Source organism: Erythrolamprus reginae, chromosome 2, assembly GCF_031021105.1.
Source record: "Erythrolamprus reginae isolate rEryReg1 chromosome 2, rEryReg1.hap1, whole genome shotgun sequence".
NCBI lineage: Eukaryota > Metazoa > Chordata > Lepidosauria > Squamata > Dipsadidae > Erythrolamprus > Erythrolamprus reginae.
In genome coordinates this window covers 223,374,850-223,388,285 of record NC_091951.1, presented here as the reverse complement: position 1 = coordinate 223,388,285, position 13,436 = coordinate 223,374,850, and the positions used below count along the sequence as shown (strand labels likewise).

Sequence of the window (13,436 nt, the reverse complement as noted above, 5' to 3'; positions counted from 1 at the left end):
GCTGCAGTGGGTGTCCGTTTAAAGAAAATATGCACTTGAAGGACAAATCAAACAAAACTATCTTGCGTCTCTAAGGATTTACGGAGTACACGCCCACTTCTCTTTGTGCCCCCGTTCATTGGCTGGAGAAACTCAGGGTATGTTGTCTTCTGATTGGTAGGTGTTCGTTGTGGGCGGTGTTGGAGAAAGCAGCTGTCATGGCGGAGCTGAGTGAGGCACTACTTTCTGTGCTACCGTCTATCCGGGTGCCCAAGGCCGGGGACCGCGTCCATAAGGATGAGTGCGCCTTCTCTTTCGACACTCCGGTAAGCTCTCATGTGAAAAAGACGGGGTCTGGGGGGGGATTCTGTTGTCTTCACAGTCTCCGACATACCGGGCGGGGAAAGTAATATGACCCGCGCAAGGCCTCACGGGACTTGTATTTTCCCAGGGAACGGCATCAGCTTCAAATCCCCCATAAGGGAACTGAGAGAATACTACAAATCCCGAGAGTTTCAGCGGCCAAGTTCTTTCGGAAAATACGTGGCTTTCTGGGGATTGTAGTTTCTCGAGATCCCATCGCAGAGGTGGGGCGTTGCTTGTCATGGTCATCTTATTCACCCGGCCCCTATGGCCAGTCTTTACTTATCCCACGAAAGAGCAGCTTAAGTAGAACCAGACGAGAGCCTCATAGGGCATGCTGGGCCCTGTAGTCTTAGCGCCTGGTTTGCCCCACTGAGTGAAAAGACTGAGCCCCGCCGCACTACTGAAGTCTCTGGAACTATCTAGGCATGCCTCGCGGGGCATGATGGGAAACGGAGTCCCTTCCCCATTAGTTTGCGTGCCAGACCTTGGCTCAGGAACTGCTAATCCCACAGGCCTTTGGTGGAAGGGACGTGTCAGCCCTTTTGGTTTTTGAATCAGGCACATGGGCTCTCTCTATCCTTCTAGGTGGTTCTTGTCTCTCTAATTTCGCACTGTGGGATGAGCTCCTCACCCAGTTTCTTCTAACGCCTATGTGAGAATGGCTCCCATTGTTATGGGCGATGATGCTAAATGTCTGTAGCTGGCTGGGAGAGAAACCTTCTGGGCAGCCACGCCTTTCTTTTTCCCAGAGTGAATCAAGCAAGCCTGGTTAGGCTACAAGGCGAGTCTGAACTGAGGTTCACAGCAAGATTCACAAACCTTTGCTTGATTTACTGAGTCATCTATCGTTCCCCTAAAATCCTCCTGTCATCTTTGAAGCCTTTTTCTTCTGGATATGAAGAGTGCAAAAGCATCCTATTTTGTGGGGTTGGGGAGTTACCTTTCCCAGAGTTCAGTATAAATTAGACCCCTGCTATCAGGATCTGTCGAATTTCCTTTCCAAATAATAATTTCTAAGCACATTGTTGTTTATTTCCTTTTTCTTTTCCCTTTTAAAGCAGGCTGTAAATTTTTCTCTTGTGGGCTCATCGTATCAGAGAGAAAGGCAGCAATTTATATGGGACACTGACAAATTCGTCCTAATTATATATATATTTGTTTTCGTAGATTTTCACGGGTATATGTATGTAGATTGTTCTGAGTTCGGGTTTTGCCCCGTGTAATATTTTGCATGTCTATGCGACGTTTCGGTGAAATGGGTGAATGTGAAATGATGGTGAATGTGATTTCACCAAAATGTCGCATAGACATGCAAAATATTACACGGGGCAAAACCCGAACTCAGAACAATATACATACATACATACATACATACATACATAAATATATATATAATGTGTGTATAATAAATATGCCTTACTGGCAGGCTGCCCAGGTTCATATCCCGGCGGGAAGGGTATAGTTAGCTGATGAGAACAAAATAGCTTGAAATAGAGCTATACTAGTCTCCCTTCATTTTCATTATCAGCAAAAATATATTACATACTTATATACATACGTGTGTGTGTGTGTGTGTGTGTATGTATATGTATGTATGCAAAATACTGAGTTGGTAGTTAGGAAAAGAAGAATATTGTTCTGCAAGAGTATGTTTTGACATTCCTGTAATAGAAGTGCTCCTTTTATTAAACATTTCTGCAACCTTCAAAACTGCAATGAACACTATTAACATTTAAGAATTATCTGGGATAATTGTATAAGAGTTACTTCATATAATTTCTTACAAATGATAAGATGTTTATCATTTGGAGTGTTTCTACTATAACTATCTTATGATCATATTAAATCATCTCTTGAGGGACTGAAGTTTGTGCTCTTATAGAAACAACTATATTCTTAACTAACATTGTGTACTGTAGCTCTGTTTTGCACGCATAGGTAGTGTGATGCTGTGGACATTTTCTTTGCTGTCTATCAGGCTCACTTATTGTCTTGTCATTGTCCTCCTCCCATGTGTTTTAATAAAAATGTACGGTAATGCCTCATGCTGTTTATTTTTTAAAAATGCTTTTGGATTCCACATGGATTTCATAAGAGGAATGGTTGAAGATCAATGTCTAGTTTGGTAGGATGTCCAATTGCTAAGAAAAAAACAAAATGTTCAGAATTATCTGAACTATTCTGTTCAGAATTGTATTCCTTTCCCCTGCTGTTAACTCTTGAACAGTCATATTGTTACTCCATAGACTGCACCATCATCCAGTAAAAGCCAGTAGCCATATAAAATGTTTATTCAGTTGAGGTAGAAGAAATAATCCACATGTTCTATATTCTGGACATATTTTACACAAACCAAATTGAAATATGTCAGAGGTTTTGCATTCAGTTTCAGCTGTTTTCTCTACATTGGAATAGGGGACTTGTGCCCTTTAGATACTAGTACTAAACTAAAACAACCACACTAACATCATAGTCGATAGGAATATATTCTGGGAGTTTTAGTTCAGCAGTGTTTGATGGACCATGGTTTTCCCATATTTTTTCTAGGTGGCAAAATGGTGCAGAAATGTGAATATAAACACTTGAGGCTATCTTCTGGTAAACGTCTACGGGTCTACGAAGAGGGGCGGCATACAAATTTAATAAATTAATTAATAATAATAATAATAATAATAATAATAACAACAAATAAATAAATAAATAAATAAATAAAATAGGCACTACTGTTGTGTGAATATGTCATGGGTATCTACAGTAGCCAAACAAGATCTGTGAACTGAATTGCTGTAGCCATTTAGTTCCTGGAGCATAGACTTTAAGAGCAGTTTATCTGGTGTGACTGCAATAGCATTGATGCATAATTATAATCAGGAACCACATAAAGAGGTTAATAAATGGATGATAATTTTCAATGAATCTATCTTCATATGAAATAATTTTATAGCGTCCTATTGATAAGGAACAACTAAGGATCATTGCAACAAGCTGCTTCATCCCCATTGCTGAGAATAGATTTGGTCAGTTGTAGGTGACAGCACCAAGGGATTCTTCCTGCTATTCTGAACATCCAAATAAATCCAAATGTGGCCATATCCAGAACAACTAGAAAAATATAAATGCAAATTTCTAGATTTCATGACTGCAAATGCATATTTATGTCTTAACCTATTTTTTTATCTTAACCTACTAGCTTTTAGAAGGAATGGATCTCACTAATACAAGATTATGTGGGGGAAATTTCAGTGCCTGATAGAATTTGGAAAAGTATAAAGAGGGATCTTTGTAAATTGCATTCATGAAATTATGTATTTGAGTAATTTATTTGGTCTATAACATTTTTATACAGAGCCTTGAAAATTTGGTATTCTGGGATTGGTGGAGCTCCCTTCCTATTGAAGTCATGTCTTTTTTTATTCTGTAGGAGTCAGATGGAGGAATATATATCTGTATGAACACATTCCTAGGCTTTGGAAAGCAGTATGTGACAAAACATTATGAAAAAACAGGCCAGCGGGTCTATTTACATCTCAAGAAAATACGTAGATTGGTAAGGGCAACTTTTTTTTGCCTTCTGGAGAACTTGCTTGTTTAAATTTCATAGCAGAGGAAGAAAGATGGTTGAAATTGATGCTGCTGTGTGCTTTCTTGCTGCCCCAGAGTCTGGACATTTGGAATGGTTGGCTTGCTAATTAACTCTCTTCTGGTTCTTCTCTAGAAAGAAGAAAATAATTCCAGTGCTGGTGATCCTCCCCGGAAGAAACCAACCCGTCTAGCTATTGGTAAAAAAATTAAACTTGCTCTTCTATTATGCTGTAGGAGAAAATCCTAAACATGGATAGACTTTCATTTTAAGACTGTCAGAAGATTTGAGTTCATGTTCCTGCTTATCTTTTATCTGTAAGCTTGCATCATTTGGCATCTTCTTTAATTAAGATGTCATGGTTCCGAGTAATGTGCACAAGCAATTCAGGACTCTTGAGGCTGTGGTTTTTCTCAAAGATCCATTTTATTGGGTACATCATATCGGCACTTTCAAATGTGAAACCAATTCTGAATAATTCCCGTTCTTTGGTACAATGAAAGAATAGACATTGTCCACCCCCCTTGTGTCACAGGCCACGTCAATCAACCAAGCAGGCGATGAACTTCTCATTACTCCCTCCTGCCGTTGCTAGAGTACGTTGAGCTGGCCTTGGTTTTCCTGAGCCTTATCACTGTTATGTCTGGCACTGTGGAGGAAAACATTCCACATGCTTCAAAGCTCAAGCACATTGAGCTGACCTTGGTTCTCATGAACCTTATCGCCGTTATGTTTGGCACTGTAGAGGAAAACATTCTACATTCTTCAAAGCTGCCTCACCCCTCCATATGCATGGCAACGTAGAAAAGAAGCAAAGTCGGAGTATGGCTCTTTGCTAGAGTCATTTTGAGAGTTCACATAAGATTTCACAGCACCCAGAGTTTATGATGTTGTTTCTTAACACTTCTCAACTGCTACTGCTACATGTCTGTTTTGATAGGTGTAGAAGGGGGATTTGACCTCCCAGAAGAGAAATATGAATATGATGAACATGTCAAAATAGTTATTTTACCAGAGCATTTGGATATCCCTCAGGATGGACTAGATGGTCTGCCAGATATGGTGAAGGACAGGGTAAGCACAGTGATTCATCCAGGAGAGAAAAAGGAACCAAATGGTCTGATTGTCTTTGCACTAGAGCAGAGATGGCGAACCTCTGGCATGGGTGCCACAGGTGGCACACAAGCCATATCTGCTGGCACGTGAGCGGTTGCCCTAGCTCAGCTCCAACGTGCATGTTGGTGTTTTTGGCTTTCAGGGAACCTCTGGAGGGATGGAGAAAGGACATTTTTACCATCCCTCGGCTTCAGGGAAGCTTTTGGAGCCTGGGGAGGGTGAAATACGAACCTACTGGGCCCACCAGAAGTTGGGAAACAGGCCATTTCGGGCCTTCGGGGGTGGGGAAAGCTGTTTTTGCCCTACCTATGGGTGTGGGCACTCACACTGTTTCGGCACCTGAGGAAAAAAAGTTCACCATGACTGCACTAGAGATAGAGTTTATGTGGTGCATCAGCCTTGGATGTATGGGGAATTTTTTTTTTTTTGTTAAAATGGTATGTAAGACCTTTAATCTCTGTTGATAGTAGATATTTTAGGAGGCCTTGGAAGTCTGACTCTCTTTTTCTTTTTTGGCATTCCAGATTTCTAGTGCAATTGAAGCTATTCTGACCGCAGATTCTGCTTCCCGTAAACAGGAGGTACAGGCTTGGGATGGGGAGGTTCGGCGTGTGTCCAGGCATGCCTTTTCTCTTCAGCAGCTCCAGAATGGTATCCGCATCCCTCCGTGGTGAGTTGATGGTGTTCCTTAGTGTTTTTTCTCTCCCCCCCCCCCCCCATTTCCAAACGTGGAGCTCCTTCATAACTTACTGCACTTTCCTTCCAGATTTTAAATAGAAGCAGGTAAGCTCAACAGAAGATGTAGAATGAAATCTGAGACGTTTAACAAAATTGAGTCAGGCTTGAGAATCGTTCAGAATTGAGAGAATTGTAGTGGTTGATGAAATTATACTGCCTAATTGCTTGCATTAACAGTGGCTGGAAATGCAGCAAGTGTGACATGCGGGAGAACCTCTGGCTCAACATGACAGATGGCTCCATCTTGTGTGGACGGCGTTACTTTGATGGCAGTGGAGGCAACAACCACGCTGTGGAACGTTATAGAGAAACTGGTTATCCTTTGGCTGTCAAGTTGGGAACCATCACTCCTGATGGAGCTGGTAAGACAAAATCTAATTGCAGATGCCACTGTTGAATAGTTTAGGATTCCCAATTAGAGAATTGCTGAATTTCTGTTCCTATATTACATTCTGTGAAGACTGAGGGATTCATTCCTTTCTATTCAGCTAGCACCATGGTGATAGGGCCTGGAAGGAGGAGAGAGAATAGTACAACTTAGCTACCTAGGCTCAAGTTCAGTCTTATCCAATTCAGTCTTACCCATCCCTCCCTCTAATTTCAATCTCCTGTTTCCTTGTCAGGGAAGAACAGTAAATCTACATAGTTGTAATTTCATGGGAGTGGTAGCCTTGTTGGGCAGCTGCCTTGCTAAATGTGACCAACCAGTTTCTGGGAAACAGGAAAATAATAAATGAATTTTGCAAGTTAGTGGATCCATTTCTGAAGATGCTAATAAAAGTACATGTATAAAATGCATGTAATATATGATGTGCTCCAAAAATTGTATAATTTGTCTGTATATATGTATGTGTGTACAGTGTTCCCTCGATTTTCGCGGGGGATGCGTTCCGAGACCACCCGCAAAAGTCGAATTCCCCCGAAGTAGAGATGCGGAAGTAAATACACCATTTTTGGCTATGAACAGTATCACAAGCCACCCCTTAACACTTTAAACCCCTAAATTACCCTTTCCCATTCCCTTAACAACCATTTACTCACCATTATTACTGGTACTCACCTTTGAATAAGACACTTAGTGATTCTGATATTTATAAACATAATTATTTATTAACAATTATTATTATTTTTGTTATTTATTTGCAAATATTATTAGTTTGCCGATGACGTATGACGTCATCGGGCAGGAAAAATCGTGGTATAGAAATAAACCCGCGAAGTATTTTTTAATTAATATTTTTTGAAAAACCATGGTATAGGCTATTGCGAAGTTCGAACCCGTGAAAATCGAGGAAACACTGTATATATACAGTGTGTGTATATATGAATGTAGTAATTATGTGGGTGTAAATAAAAATACAAAATCTAACTCTCAATATGAATGCTGCTACTAAGAATTAAGATATTTAATTAAAAAATAATTAAGCATGTAATCTAATATATGTGGTGGTTGCTAAAAATAACTTCCGATCAAGACTCTCAACAGTAGAAAGAGTGGTGAAATTTTCAGACATTTGTATAATTGAAAGAACGAAAAGAGATACCTGAGATATAATATCAGACACTTTCTGAACGTTATCAACAAGATAAATTTTAGAAAATTTTAAATAACCTTTTTTTTTTCTTGATGCAGAAAAGGCTTTTTACAGTTTGGAGTAGTCTATCGTTTTTGCAATTTTGAAAAACGCAAATGTGCCTTTTTTATTTCAATACAGCATATTTATAAAGATCTAAGACCCGACTAATAGTGAATTAATTTTTAGTACAATAGTTTTTATACTAAAGGGGTCAAGAAAAGAATGCCTTCTTTTCCCTTCTCTATTTCTATTGGCAATAGAAGTATCAGCAGTGAAAGTACATCAAGAAAAATACCTCAAGAAAAAAACATCAGGAGTTAAAATGTCAAGGACATTTGAAGCTCTTACTTTACAATAGTCAAGATTACTCATTTGGTGTAGTGTAGTATTAAAATAATTGCAAAAAATCAGGAAGAATACTGAGAGACCTGACTGAATTTGAAAAACTTACAATTTATCTATGAACTGGATCTTCATTATAGATTGTTGAAGTTTGATTCTGAAGCTGACAAGTCAAATATTTTATGATTAAATGAACATAAAATTTGAGTGAAATAATTGAATTAATTTCCGTGGAAGAACTTTATATTTACTCCAAATATTATACTCAAGAAAAAATTGTATATATTTTTTTGTCTTACTATTCAAACTGTATTTTGAGTGGGGTCAATGCCAGCAATTAGCTAAACCCACCAGTATCTTCCTTAAAAAGTATCCACAATTAAAACAATATTTTTGCATTACTTGTAATTTTAAAGCTATGGCTATTGGAAATCTAGATACCCAAATAACACTCTGGTATTTGTGTACCAGATAATCTAAATTTTTATTCCATACCTCCTTATATTTTGGAACATTTACTTTTATATTTTCTGACAACTATTTATAAACAACCATTGTCAACTTATCTTGACTTATTTTGACCCTTGCCAACTTATTTTATATGTTAAAACTTATAATGGTGGACAGGGTGAGATAGTTAAAACTGTCAGCTTGTACATAAACATGAAAAGTTGTTTAAACTGAAGGTTCTTCCATTTTAATATTTAACGTTATAATTTTTCAAACAACAGAAAGTAATCCCTAAGATTAAATGTGGGAAGGCTGCAGGAATAGATTGTCTTTTTCCTGCAAAATGTCATTTTGGTTCCAAGAAATACTGGTTGTGAGATGTTGGTTGATTTCTTCCATTGTTCCCTTCATTTGTAGATGTCTACTCTTACGATGAGGATGACATGGTTCTAGACCCCAATCTGGCTGAACACCTGGCACATTTTGGGATCGATATGCTTAAAATGCAAAAGGTGAGAAGAGATCATAGAATGAATGCTAGCTGTGGTAGATGCTGAAAGAACCTCATGGTAATTTATTTTAATTTATTGTATTTCTATACTGCCCAACTCCTGAAGGACTCTGAGTGGCTTACAACAGGATATAGAAAATGCATTTTAAAACATTATGAAATATTTTTTTAAACCAGTTTTAAAAAATCACATACATATATATCATTCAGGCCGGATCTCACAAATTGCGAGATCAACTGCCCCAAGCCTGCTGGAAAAGCCAGGTCTTCAATGCTTTTCGGAATGCCAATAGAATGGGGCCAGTCTGGATCTCAGGGGATAGTTGGTTCCAGAGAACCGGGGCAGCCACAGAGAAGGCCCTTCCCCACTGGCCTGCCAGCCGACATTGTTTAGCTGATGGGACCTGAAGAAGACCAACTCTGTGGGATCTTACCAGTCGCTGGGAACTATGAGATAGAAGGCAATGTTATGAATGAAGGAGATTTCATCAGCTCCTGTTAACTCTTTCCTCCTGTATCGTAAATTCTAGATTATTTAGCAATGTCAGTCTCCAGTTAGAATGTAATGCAGAAAGCATTTAGATTCATAATAGTTGTTTATTGCCCTTTTTGAATCTTTCTGTTAAGAAATTATTTCCAAGTTCTGGCACAGTTTCAGATTATTTTATATATCTCTTCTCTATGCAGACAGACAAGACAATGACAGAGCTTGAGATTGATATGAACCAGCGGATTGGAGAGTGGGAGTTGATTCAGGAGTCGGGGGTGCAGCTGAAACCACTGTATGGCCCTGGCTATACAGGTATCCGTAACCTTGGAAACAGTTGCTATCTCAACTCAGTAGTGCAGGTGCTGTTCAGCATACCAGACTTCCAACGAAAGTAAGTGGGTCTCTATTGTTCCTATCTGCAGAAGAAATACAGTGGTACCTCAAGATACGAACCCCTCATCTTACGAACAACTCGTGATACAAACCCGGGGTTCAGAAAAATTTTGCCTCTTCTTATGAACTTTTTTCGAGTTACGAACCGGCGTTCGGAGACTGCTGGGAAGCCGCGCGGCTGTTTTAAAAGGTGACAGCCGGGCGGCGGGGCTTCCCAGAAGCCTCCCGAACACCGGTTCATAACTCGAACAAAGTTCGTAAGAAGAGGCAAAATTTTTCTGAACCCCGGGTTCGGTTCGGGAGGTTGCTGGAAAGCCCCCCAGCCCGGCTGTCACCTTTTAAAACAGCCGCGCGGCTTCCCAGCTGTCTCCCGAAGCCGAACGCGGAAGTTCGGCTTTGGCGTTCGGCTTCAGGAGACAGCTGGGAAGCTGCGCGGCTGTTTTAAAAGGTCGCAGCCGGCCTGGGGGGGCTTCCCAGCACCCCCCCGAACCCCGGGTTCGGGGGGGTGCTGGGAAGCCCCCCAGGCCGGCTGTCACCTTTTAAAACAGCCGCGCGGCTTCCCAGCAGTCGCCGAAAGCCGTTTTTTTGCGGGGGTTTTTTTGGTTGTACGGATTAATTGACTTTACATTGTTTCCTATGGGAAACAATGTTTCGTCTTACGAACCTTTCGTCTTACGAACCTCCTCCTTGCACCAATTAAGTTCGTATCATGAGGTATTACTGTACTCAGTTTCTTTCTAGTAATCTAAATAGAAGCCACTTGTACAGTGTTCTCTCGATTTTCGCGGGTTCGAACTTCGCAGAAAGTCTATACCACGGTTTTTCAAAAATATTAATTAAAAAATACTTTGCGGGTTTTTCCCCCTATACCATGTTTTTTCCCACCCGATGACGTCATATGTCATCGCCAAACTTTCGTCTTCCTTTAATAAATATTTTTTTAAATAAACTTTAATAAATAAACATGGTGAGTAATAATCTGAATGGTTGCTAAGGGAATGGAAAATTGCAATTTAGAGGTTTAAAGTGTTAAGGGAAGGCTTGTGATACTGTTCATAGCCAAAAATAGTGTATTTACTTCCGCATCTCTACTTCGCGGAAATTCAACTTTTGCGGGCGGTCTCGGAACGCATCCCCCGCGAAAAGTGAGGGAACACTGTACATAGCAACTGATAACAAGGAGTGTCTTCTATGTTTCAGAATGTCAAGATAAATCATTTGCTTGCCGAGATCAATTTATCAGTTCCCAATTTAAGTAGAATTGTATAATAGTAATTAAGTACAAATTTGAACGTATTTTTTGTAGCGACCTTGAAGCCTCTTTCACTTCCTTGGTTTTTAAAATATACTGCTCAAAAAAATAAAGGGAACACTCAAAGAACACAACCTAGATCTGAATGAATGAAATATTCTCATTGAATACTTTGTTCTGTACAGAGTTGAATGTGCACAACAGCAGGTGAAATTGATTGTCAATCAGTGTTGCTTCCTATGTGGACAATTTGATTTCACAGAAGTTTGATTTACTTGGAGTTATATTGTGTTGTTTAAGTGTTCCCTTTATTTTTTTTGAGCAGTGTAGTATCTCCATACAGCTTAAAACTTATGCTTTTATTGTGTCCCACATTGCTCTAAGACAGACATGCCAAAACAAAACAAAAATGATGTTGATGAAGTGATTCCTTTATTTGGTGCATAAATAGAGCAAACATAAGGAAGCCTTCATTAATGTGAAAGACAAGCCAAGAGAGAGATTTTGTTATACTCTTCTGGGTCTCCTCAGTATATGTTTCTGTAAACTGCAACTGATGTTATTTGTATCCCAGACTCTGAATTCTGACCTTTCCAACAATTTAGTTGCTGAATTTTTAAAAAAATTTCTTCATAGGTATGTAGACAAACTAGAGAAAATATTCCAAAGTGCTCCTACAGATCCTACACAAGACTTCAGTACCCAGGTGTAAGTAATATCCTAAAGGGGTTGAGCTTCCATTTCTATATTAATGATGTTCTCTAACAGATGGGACTGTAGAAGGAAACATCTGTCAATTGGGTTTTGCTCAGTTCTCGTTTTTCCAGCCCATGTCAATTTTTTTTTTAAAAAAGCAGAGAGAAAGACCTATTTTCTTTTTTATGTAATGTATCCATTTTTGCAAATAATGTTTCCTCAATATAATTTTGGTGGGCATGTCTTCTTTGAAAGTTCTTTTTGTGAACTTCAGTGTAAGATTTAGAAAAGAGGATAATGGTATATTTCTACCGTGTTTCTCTGAAAATAAGACACTGTCTTATATTCTTTTGAACCCCAAAATAAGTGTTTGGCCTTATTTTGGGGGCATGGGGAGAAAGACAGGGCTCCTCTTGTCGCCTTAGCTGATTTCCAGCTCTGTCTCCCTAACCCTGACCAGAGGAAATGTCAGGGATCGGCTGCAGATGCATTTAAATATTTTCAAAGAAGGGTTATTTTCAGGGGATATACAGTGATCCCCCATTTATTGCGTCCCCAACCATTGCGAACAGGGTACTTCGCTATTTTTCAACCCGGAAGTCAAAATACCATCTACGCATGCGTGCCCGTGGGCACGCATGCGTAGATGGCAACTGGGAGATCAGCTGCTGGGCAGCTTCCCTGAGTCTTCCCCCTCTTGCTGGCGTCAGCGAGGAGTTTCCCCACCGCCCACACAAACTCCTCGCTGCCGCCCGCCCTTCGCCCGCCCACGCCGTTCATTCTCGCCGCTTTCGAGCTGAGTCCGGGAGCGAATTCGCTCCCGGACTCAGCTCGAAAGCGGCGAGAATGAACGGCGTGGACAAGCCGTTCCTTGCCGCTTGCTATCGGCGCTTTCGAGCTGAGTCCGGGAGCGAATTCGCTCCCGGACTCAGCTCGAAAGCGGCGAGAATGAACGGCGTGGACAAGCCGTTCGTTGCCGTTCGTTCCCGGCGCTTTCGAGCTGAGTCCGGGAGCGAATTCGCTCCCGGACTCAGCTCGAAAGCGGCGAGAATGAACGGCGTGGACAAGCCGTTCCTTGCCGTTCGTTCTCGGTGCTTTCGAGCTGAGTCCGGGAGCGAATTCGCTCCCGGACTCAGCTCGAAAGCGGCGAGAATGAACGGCGTGGACAAGCCGTTCCTTGCCGTTCGTTCTCGGCGCTTTCGAGCTGAGTCCGGGAGCGAATTCGCTCCCGGACTCAGCTCGAAAGCGGCGAGAATGAACGGCGTGGACAAGCCGTTCCTTGCCGTTCGTTCTCGGCGCTTTCGAGCTGAGTCCGGGAGCGAATTCGCTCCCGGACTCAGCTCGAAAGCGGCGAGAATGAACGGCGTGGACAAGCCGTTCCTTGCCATTCGTTCTCGGCGCTTTCGAGCTGAGTCCGGGAGCGAATTCGCTCCCGGACTCAGCTCGAAAGCGGCGAGAATGAACGGCGTGGACAAGCCGTTCCTTGCCATTCGTTCTCGGCGCTTTCGAGCTGAGTCCGGGAGCGAATTCGCTCCCGGACTCAGCTCGAAAGCGGCGAGAATGAACGGCGTGGACAAGCCGTTCCTTGCCGTTCGTTCTCGGCGCTTTCGAGCTGAGTCCGGGAGCGAATTCGCTCCCGGACTCAGCTCGAAAGCGGCGAGAATGAACGGCGTGGACAAGCCGTTCCTTGCCGTTCGTTCTCGGCGCTTTCGAGCTGAGTCCGGGAGCGAATTCGCTCCCGGACTCAGCTCGAAAGCGGCGAGAATGAACGGCGTGGACAAGCCGTTCCTTGCCGTTCGTTCTCGGCGCTTTCGAGCTGAGTCCGGGAGCGAATTCGCTCCCGGACTCAGCTCGAAAGCGGCAAGAATGAACGGCGTGGACAAGCCGTTCCTTGCCATTCGTTCTCGGCGCTTTCGAGCTGAGTCCGGGAGCGAATTCGCTCCCGG

The 13,436-nt window shown here is 41.7% G+C and overlaps 1 protein-coding gene across 2 annotated transcripts in view; it reads left to right on the top strand.

Moving 5' to 3' along the window:
• Window positions 1–64: 64 nt before the first annotated feature.
• The window catches only part of USP5 (ubiquitin specific peptidase 5), a 31,286-nt gene continuing 17,914 nt past the window's right edge, over window positions 65–13,436 (top strand). The window contains exons 1-9 of one of the 2 annotated variants that reach the window (XM_070742053.1): window positions 65–305; window positions 3,767–3,892; window positions 4,061–4,124; window positions 4,866–4,999; window positions 5,566–5,711; window positions 5,957–6,141; window positions 8,566–8,660; window positions 9,347–9,540; window positions 11,431–11,502. In XM_070742053.1, coding sequence (XP_070598154.1) covers window positions 198–305; window positions 3,767–3,892; window positions 4,061–4,124; window positions 4,866–4,999; window positions 5,566–5,711; window positions 5,957–6,141; window positions 8,566–8,660; window positions 9,347–9,540; window positions 11,431–11,502 — 1,124 coding nt within the window. In that variant the 5' untranslated portion in view covers window positions 65–197. The remainder of the gene's footprint in view (window positions 306–3,766; window positions 3,893–4,060; window positions 4,125–4,865; window positions 5,000–5,565; window positions 5,712–5,956; window positions 6,142–8,565; window positions 8,661–9,346; window positions 9,541–11,430; window positions 11,503–13,436) is intronic. The other variant, XM_070742052.1, reaches the window with a different exon arrangement.